Genomic DNA, 9,662 nt, shown 5'->3' on the forward strand with positions numbered 1-9,662 from the left:
TCCCTTGTGCCCCCTCCATGGCTGCAGGGCACAGCCTGCCTTCTCACCATGGGCTGCCAGAGAATCTCCACTCTGGCCACCTCCTGCTGCCTTCTGCACTGACCTGGGGGTCTGCCTGGCTGTCTCCCTCACATCCCACTCCTCTCTCTGATGTTTCCACTTCTGCTGCTCGTTCTCTTTTTGTTTTTTCCACACAAAAATACGGAAATTTGCAGAGGTGCTGACTGGGTCTGACTTGGAGCCAGAGAATCTTCTATCAGTTTCTCACAGGAGTTACTCCTGTAGTCCCTCTCCTGCTACCAACACCCCCACCACAGAAACCCAACACACTAAGTTTTTTTCCTTATAGCCTGTTATGCTGAAGACCAAATGGCTAATGTTGATTACAATGCAAAAGGAAAGCTCATTTGTCGTAAGGAGAGGGAGTTTGTCGTAATCATCTTTCTGAAGAATGTGAAGAACAATTCAATGAAAGCAGGTTTTTGAATTAAATTGGCACCAGTGCCATTCCTATTGGAAATGGAAAAGATTTACAACATTATATTTATTACTACATATATTTATATTCCAAGACAAACAGAGGACAAAAGGAAAAGTCACTTAGGCAGCTACAGGTCTCATTATCTGACCCTGATAAAGAAATACTTTGAAAGACGTAAACAATTGAAGATATGCAGATAGAAATGAAGGTAGAAAATGCACTACATGCAGAAAAGAAAAGCTGCGTAAATAAAAACTTTTACATGTGCCTCATAGTGACACATACAAAATACCCCAGGGGGTAAGGAAAGAGAGTGTTTTAATTTAGCTTGCATGGGAGGTAGATTTGAGGTTTAGATATGGTGTTAGATCTCAGATTTGTTTAATGAGTCATTACATACTGAGCTATCTAGAAAGGTTGTCAGCACCATGAAAACTGAAACGTGTGTGTGGAAGGAAATAAGCTACTTCTGGGCTTGAATGTCAGAACGAGAAAGGAACATATATTTTAGGTTTTCATGAAGAAGCTAGAATTTGGCTGACCATGTCTTCAGAAAACTTCACTTTCTAGAGACAATCTACTCCCTTAACAGTCACAATTTTAAATTCTCTGAAAATGGCTATTATAAATTCACTACCATCCCTCTTGAATGTGGCCTTAAGAGAAATACTGTATATGGTACAAGTCTACCAAAAGCTGGGATTTCTTTTGTTTCTTGCAGTTGCTGTAGATGGCCGGTGGGGTTGCTGGTCAGAATGGAGTTCATGCGATGCTTCCTTCAAAACAAGAAGGACCCGGCAGTGCAATAACCCCTCCCCGATGAACGGCGGGAAGCCCTGTGAAGGTGAACAGGTAGAAGAGGAGGACTGTTATGCTTCTGTTTTCACAGACAGGTAAGAAGATGGTAGATCAAAAGTTCCCCATAGTCATGGTGTAGAGTGAAGGAGCCCTCCAGAGTGACTTTGTGACTACCAAGGAGAAAAAAAAGAACGCTCCCATCTGAAATTCTGTGGTGGTTGTCGACAGAAGGAAATGCCTGAAAATCTTCACAACTTGCTTCATGTTTGGATTTATTCATTGTTTATTCCTAGAAAATGGCTGATCATTAAATACTAAAGAATACCTGTAGATCTCTTACACTGCTTTTCACGGCTTCTTGCCCAAAGTCATGGAGAACTTACCTGCTCCTGTTCATGCAAGTTCACAATTTCTGTTTTTTAATATCACATCTTCTTCTCTTAGAGGCTTAGTTAGCTTCTCTTAGAGACTTCCACTGAAACTCTTAATCTTTTCATATTCCTGCTTTGAGTAAATTTGATGTACCAGTTTTGCATGGTTTCAACTTAAAATCATAACTTCAACTCCAAACTTGCTCAGTTTCTTGCATCTTCAAGACCAAGGCTTTGCACAGATTCAGTTTTCCTACTGGAACCAAGAGCTGACACAGGATTTTCATCATCCCTGCTGTAATGACTACAGAAGAGATGCTGGAGTGGATAGGAGAGAATTAAAAACAATGGACTCCATAGTGCCTTGTTACTCATCTCAGTTAGACATTGCAGGCTGTACCACTCCATGCTCACAAAGACCAGCCTACTTTAACCATTGCCCGATGGCAACTGGCAGGTTTCAACTATCCTATCTTAAACCCAACCAAAGCATGTGGACTGCCCAGAGAATTCCTTCGTATGCTGTTCTTTGCCTCTTTTTCTTACTCTATAAAATATTTAATGGGTTATGTTGATAGAAATTGTAGCCCTGTATTTATCAATTTTTTAGTGCTGTCACAGTCTCCCTCCTATCAACACCCGAAACTTTCGATGTCCACTCTCTTTTATTTACCAAAATAATTTTTTTTCACCATGGGGATCAACAGAACACACAACATTGCTGTCTAAAGCTCCTGAAGTTCTGCATTGTTATTTGGTGACACCAATGCTTAAAATACATTATTACCAGAAAATTTTTATTTTTTCAGAGGTGCTCCTTGTATAAATGATGATGAAGCCAGGAGAGAAGAGGATGTCTTGATTGGTGAACCTGAGTCTGGATGCTCCAGGCCAGACCCACCAGAAAATGGCTTTATCAGGGTGAGCATGAAAAAAAAGTGACACAGAAGGAAGGTGTAGTAATTGAAGAGCTGGAAAATTTTACACCTTCTTTGCTACATGTGCCTAATATCCAAACCAGCTACTGCACTGATGAGCATGGTGCTGTGTACGTGGCGTGTTGTGGGACTCTGGTCCACCAAAGTCTGCCAGCAAGTGCAGCAAAAGCAAGGTAAACCCCATTTCAAACAGTGGTCCTTGAATGTCTGTTTTGTAACCATGACATCAGCTAGTGCATCTGGGCAAACATATCGTTATATAGGTGAGTGGATGACATATTTCAGAGCTGGCTAATCATTAATTCATTATATCAATTAATCAGGCTTTTATCATTGGCTCTTTTGACAATGTCCAATCTCATTACCATAGACTTGTGAGGGGATTTTTGGATTCTTTTTTGTAGAATGAAAAAAAGCTGTATGATGTGGGGGAAGAAGCTGAAATTGTCTGTGTGAGTGGTCATGTCCTCACTGGCTATCAATTCCTTCGGTGTCTGCCAGACCAAACCTGGACACAGGAACACATCGAATGTCAATGTAAGAAAAACTGATTTATCCCAGCAACAAAACAGAAGGGAAGAAAAAGACACACAATAGATTTTAAAACATGTTTTAAGAAAAGAATTCGTAATAGCATCTGAAAAGCTAGCATTTTAAGAAAGTATTTCATGTAGAGATGGCAAAACCTATTGAGTCACTACATCACTCCTCTTCCAAAGAAGTCTTAGTATTACATGCTTTGTAAGGATACTGTAACACTCAATGCTTTAGAAAATGCTTAGATGGATGTTGTGAGGTCCTTCTCTTGTCTATTTTTAAATATCTTTAACAGAAGGACTCATCTTCTGTTTCCAGACTTACATAGATATTTTTTAAGTTGATGACAGTTACGCTGAAGAAAGCATTCTTAGAGGAAATTGTCTACCACTTTTATATTAAATGGATGATGTGTGTCTAACCATCACCACCCTCCCAGGCTGCCTTGAAAATCCCCACAATAAATCAATGCCTTCAAGTATTTATAGCACAATTGAGAATCAGAACTGACCTGGGTTTTCTGACAGGAGAGATTCCAGTAGTTCTCTAGAACACTGTGTGATTTCATTGACTTAATGTTCATTTTATTGAAAAAAACTTTACCTGAATAATATTTTATATTGCCATTCATTTTAATTGTTTTGTTAATAGCTTCATTTACAAAAGGAAAACCAAAATATGATGCTAATGCCATTCTTATTTTTTTTAAACTGTGAAATTAAATTCCTCATACAAGCATACATTAGGAAAACATTGTAATTATTTAGTTATTGATTAAAAAATATTTTTAAATATTATGACTGCACTGAAAATTTCTAGACTTAATTGTGTTAAATATTTATTAGTTTTGAATGTCAGTCAAATATTCAGTGTTATTGAGTGTCTTTATGGCTCTTCAGGTGGAGCATAATGACTTGCTGTAAATATCCACACATCAGAAAACCAACAAGAATTATACTTTTTTCTTGTTTCTGGCAGCCTCGGTGTGCCTCAGGCCACCAACATCTGACAGTGTCACAATTTCCCCATTTAAGCAACAGTACAACATTGGTGAAACCATGAAGCTGAGCTGCCAAGCTGGGTTTATAGTCACTGGTCAAACACAGTATACGTGTGGGGAAGACCTGTCCTGGGTACCTCCTATTCTGAGGTCTGTTACATGTGAAAAAGGTTAGTATGCCTGCAGCTACTTTACTCTTTATATACTGCTGGTATTAACAGCACAGTTTATTTTAGTTAGCTAGAAGCAGGAGGCAGTGACTGCTTTTAGAATCAGAGAATTTTAAAACACATATCAACTGTTCATTAACTTTGGTTTTACATTGTCCTGCCACACTGCCATACCATTTCAGCCCCAAACTTTTCTATTAACTTCAGAATTTTGGGGTGCAATGTACTGCACACTTTAATTATGAAATTGAGATACTGAGACTGTTTTCTTAAAAGCAAAGCAAACCAAACCCCAGCTGTATTAACAACCCTTATGAAAGTACAGTAGGACAATACATTCTATTGAAACTTTAATTTCTCTTCTAGTACAGGATTTTCCAGTGATTTTTGTGAAGACTGATGCGTATTTGTGAAATCCCAAGTAGAGCAGTTTTTGAAGAGTGTAATGTGGGATAAACAGAAATAAACCCATTTTAGGTTTTAAGGCAGGCGTCTAAGGTATTTCTGTTCACTTTTTTACTAGTTACAATAGCTCTCACTATTTTGTTTCAGACATGCAGACTAAAATTAGAGGTATGTGCAATCCAGGACAAAAGCAGGTTGGATCTCAGTGTGTTTGTATGTCTCCAGAAGAAGACTGTGGGTAAGTTAAGAACTTTAATTGGAAAAAGAAAAGTCAGAATTTCTCCACTGATGGACCAAGCATCCACTGTGACACAAAACAGGAAAAGTAACACAAGACAGCTGCAATTCAGGGCTACTCTTTGTTCAGATATTAGCCAGCTATGCTACTGTATCCAAGTAACAGTCCCATTTATAGGCTATGAAATAAATGAACAATGACATTAACCAAATGGCACACCAGGGCGCATCCTTCTAATTTACATTACTGCTAATAGAGATCCCAGCTCTTCCTTTTCTTCCTTTTTTTACTCCAGTTCCTATATTTTCACTGTCATCACCTCGCTGTAACAGTCTTCTGTTTGAGATTCACCTTTTTCGAACAAACATTATGCAAAATACACTGTATTTCCAGAGCATAGAAGAACACGTAAGACTTAGATGTACTCTCTTCTTACACAACATGGCCATCACAGACCATTGAGGCTTCACGTGAATAGAGGGTTATCCTAGAGGATTTTTAGCAAATGACTGACCAAGGTGGAGGTGTGATATAGTGCTGAAGATGACAGGCAAGATGAGCTAGGATATTGTAGGGTTGAGATCAACGTACATTCCACCATAAGGCTCCTGTGCGACCACAGGCAAATTCCTTGGCATGGGACTCATCCCATTCATGTCAGTGCCCAAATTACCAGGTATCTTGTCTCTCAGGAGTCCTTGGGTAGGAAGAGAACATGTTCAGAGGATGATAGACATTGTCAAAAGTGTATAGATCAAGTCATCTGAAAACTAGACAGACTTTGTTGACTAAAACTATAAGCTTAATTCAGGAGGCTAAACAAGGTGAGCTGTATTGCCCCTTCTCTTTGGGAAATTCTTCCTGGACAGATTGGTGAAGCACTGGAAGAGGTTGCCCAGAGAAGCTGTGGATGCCCCATCCCTGGGAGTGTTCAAGACCAGGCTGGATGAGGCTTTGAGCAACCTGGTCTAGTGGAAGGTGTCCCTGCCCATGGCAGGGGGGTTGGAACTAGGTGTTTATTGAGTCCTTTCTAACCCAAACCATTCTGTGATTCTATGATGAAATGATTAAGTTCCACAAAATGATGCTGATTGGAAATGCCTACATTTGCTGAGAATCAGAAATCAAGAGCAATACCTAAAGAAACTACAAGCAAGCTGCATGGCGGAGTTTGCCAGTCACTGGTCCCAGACTAACTGTGCCTCGGTGTGTCTTGCACACACAGCTGTAGGGCTGCATCAGCCCTGACAAGGCACACCAGGGCCTTGTGGAGGTACCAGCATCTCCTGTTTTCCTGTGAAGGCACATGCCCTTCACCGCCCATCTGTTGGATATGACCAAAGCTTCCTCATCTCACAGCACTCTGCTGTACCCAGGCCCTGCAGCAGCTGGGACAGCCTTAGGTCTTTAGACAGATTTCCAGTTTGGCCATGGCTTTGCTGTGTTTCATCCAATTCATCTGGTGGAGTGTTCAGAAGCGTGGACTTGTTCCACAGCCTGCTAATTTTTTTTTTTTTTCCCCCTTGGTGCAGCCACTACTCGGAAGACATCTGTGTGCTACATGCAGTTTCTGAACAGAATGTGACCAAGCCCAGCTGTCAGTATTCAGCTGAAATGTGCCTTGGAGAGCAGTCATTTCATTTCTTGCATGCCGGCCCTTGCCATGGAGATTTCAGCCTAGACTGGGCTATTGAAAGGGCAAAGCTCTCTACAAATAGCTTGAAGAAAGTGCCCTGTGGCTATGACACCTGCTATGACTGGGAGGAGTGTCCAGGTATGACATGAACAGTGGGATTTAGCCAGCCCTCTGGATCTAAAAATAAAATGTGCTGATTCCTTCACTGCTCCAAGAATGGTATTTATAGGAACTGTGGCCCATCTGAGCAATTTATGGTGAGAGGTATGTGGAAGTGTGGTCCGTCAGTGTCCCTGCTACCAAGAGTTACACTTAGATGTGAGCTTTTTCCCTTAGGCACAAGTGGTGCAGGCCACTTCCCATTAGTAAAGCACAAAAGGAAGTAGGAGATTAAGAAAACTTTTTCAGGAGAATTAACATTTGAATCTTTAATCACAGAAATTTCATCAGCAATGTTATTACCCATTCCCTGTGAGGTTACTATAACTACTTGTTTGTACTTCAGGAGTTAATTTGGGCCACACCCTCTATAGCATATAATTAAATTATGAAATTAAATCATGACAATACTTACAAAGCAAGACTGGGGCCATCAGGCTTAATGGGATTTTAATGGTAAAATTTGCAAATACCCATATGTGAAAACTGTGTTTATTAAGAGTTTTAATGAACTAGCTAAGCTGGTGAAATCCCTAAGAGGATTATTTTATAAACAGTGTTGTGCAATGTGGCTATTTACTGTGTAAGTTGGTGATAAGAGCAGTAGGATTTCCTGTAAATGTCTGAGGTGCTGGCTGGCTCTGTGCACAAGAAGCGCTTGCCAGGAAAAGGCCGAGGGGCAGCCATCATTCCTTCATTGCTTCCAGAGACAAATATGATCCTTATCACTCCTTGTCTATTTATGATAAATAAGGCAACAGCAGTGTGCAGCAATCCTAAAACCCTGTTTTGAAGATGCAAGGTTTACGCAGCACAGGATTTGAAGTAGGTGGTTGTAAAATTGCCACGTGAGATGTTCCCTGTGAGGCTGAAGCAGAGGGCCCGACCAAGTATGTCCCTTGAGGAAAATGCTGTGTTGGAGCCTGTAGGCACCTTGAGCTCCTGGGAAGGTAGTTGTAATTTCTTTTTTAAATATTGGGCTTATTTATTCCAGGGCCCCAAGAAGCCTAGATCTGCTCACACTATGGAAGCAGCTTGAAGCTGGATCCTGTGCCAGCACTTCAGTGTTTTTCTCCCAAAAGCCTATGGAGGAGCCCTGTTCAGTGAGCAAAAATGACAAAGAGAGGAGAAAAATACATTATATAAAACAAGTTTTCATTGTTGTGCTCAAGAGTTTTGAATTGGCCTTTCCTCCTCTCCATCTCCACAAAAGTCCTCTTTCTCATGAGTATGTGCATTTAGGAAATGGAAGTTTTGGGTTTCCTGAGAATCAGTAGTTGGTACCAACACAAAGGCAGAAGATACTGCAGTACCATGCAAAAGCAGCTAAATGGAGGAAAACATACATTTTTCATGTGTTTTAAGGACGGGAAGGCAGAAACTTAGTTTCCTGCCTAGGGAATTTCTGGGAAAGAATATAAATAGCCAGAACCTGATTAGATCAGAAATGGGTAATGAAATAACTGGCAGGACTGAGCTTTACCACAGGCCAGCAGCAGGTAGCTTAGCATTCATAAAGGGAGCTTTAATGAAATAGGAGCTGACACAGTATGGACTTCAAGACTCCATTTCACAGCAACATTGTGTGCAAGGATAATTGGGAACAGAAAGTCAGCTTAATATCTTTTTGTTTAGAAGAAAGGTCAGGGAAAGCCAGTGGATAAAAATAGTTAGATACTTCATTTCTGCTTCTGTACTGGCCACTGCTGCAAAAACTGGTATTTAAAGCTTCTTTTGTCTCTGTTCATAATACCTGACCATCTACTCTATCAATTATAGGTTTTGTGTAACTAATGCATCAGGAACCTCCAATAGTGTTTTTCCCTGTTGGACTTTGAAATGTTGTCAAACCATAAACTATGTTTTCAGTCATGATATTTGCAGCTAAAACTCCCAACACATTCATTCCCAGAGACGCAGACCCAGTGCTCCTGCCTGATGCCTTACCAGTGCCCCAGAGAAGAGAGCCGCCTTCACTGCATCCATATGGAGTCGACAGGGAGGAGAAGGATGGTCAGTCATTGCACGCTGGCAGCCATGAAGTGTGCCGGCATCAAACTGGAGGTGCTGGAGCAGAGGAGCTGCCTGGCGTAACCCCTCCGCTCTCCTGGCAGACATCGTGACTATCCCACCGTGCGCAGGCTGAGCCCCCCTGGAGAAAACTGGTGGTGAAAGGACAAGTAGATCAAAAACAAGGGATAAAAAAAGAAAATTAGAACTCACTTAACAGATATTTGGGAGAAGGGTGGCAGTGGGCTTTGTTTGGTCTGAAAATGATCTGGGGGGTGGGGTATAGGATTGTTCTCACTGCTGGTAACTCCGTGGATGTACAGAGAGAAGGAGGGGAGCAGATTGGAAGGGAGAAAGGGAGGTATTACCTCTGGTCTCCCATGCTGCTGGATGAGACTTTTCCTTTCCTCAGCCATTTGTTGCTGTGTTCCTGTGCTTGTGACTGCTGTGCACCCTGGTCGTCTTGCTGGCGGACTACCGGCTGCCCCATCCAGCCTGGCAGACTTCAGCATCACTGCACATTCCCTCTGACACCTAATGGCCTCATGAAGGAGGCTACCTGTCTGGGCACTCACGATATAATTTCAGGGAGAAATACAAAATACTGAGCGCCATAAATATGCAATGGTTGAAGGAAGTCTTCAGAACCATGAGATTTTAAATCAGAGCAACTGAAGGGAAGGAAATGTTTGCATTCTGAGTTAGTTTGCTGGTTTTGAGCCCTAGGCACTGTTGGGGAATTTTTATGGTACCCCTCAAGGTGAATGAAACATGTTTGTGTTTAAATATTAAAGAAAAATTTAATGAACAATGCATTCAGTGGAGACCTAATGCAATACTTTGGTTCTGCATGGAGTCTGCAAAGAGGTGTCACAAACAAATTCCTTAAATACACTGGCACCAGCACCAATCCTGAGAG

At 41.3% G+C, this 9,662-nt stretch overlaps 1 protein-coding gene across 1 annotated transcript in view; it reads left to right on the top strand.

Annotated features, from left to right (window-relative positions):
* The window catches only part of C6 (complement component 6), a 22,143-nt gene extending 13,316 nt beyond the window's left edge, over positions 1 to 8,827 (top strand). The window contains exons 10-16 of the mRNA XM_010153725.1: positions 1,203 to 1,374; positions 2,460 to 2,571; positions 2,993 to 3,125; positions 4,104 to 4,295; positions 4,848 to 4,938; positions 6,471 to 6,712; positions 8,646 to 8,827. Coding sequence (XP_010152027.1) covers positions 1,203 to 1,374; positions 2,460 to 2,571; positions 2,993 to 3,125; positions 4,104 to 4,295; positions 4,848 to 4,938; positions 6,471 to 6,712; positions 8,646 to 8,827 — 1,124 coding nt within the window. The remainder of the gene's footprint in view (positions 1 to 1,202; positions 1,375 to 2,459; positions 2,572 to 2,992; positions 3,126 to 4,103; positions 4,296 to 4,847; positions 4,939 to 6,470; positions 6,713 to 8,645) is intronic.
* Positions 8,828 to 9,662: the final 835 nt, after the last annotated feature.

The sequence above is a fragment of the Eurypyga helias genome, unplaced genomic scaffold, assembly GCF_000690775.1.
Source record: "Eurypyga helias isolate BGI_N326 unplaced genomic scaffold, ASM69077v1 scaffold36766, whole genome shotgun sequence".
NCBI classification, from domain to species: domain Eukaryota; kingdom Metazoa; phylum Chordata; class Aves; order Eurypygiformes; family Eurypygidae; genus Eurypyga; species Eurypyga helias.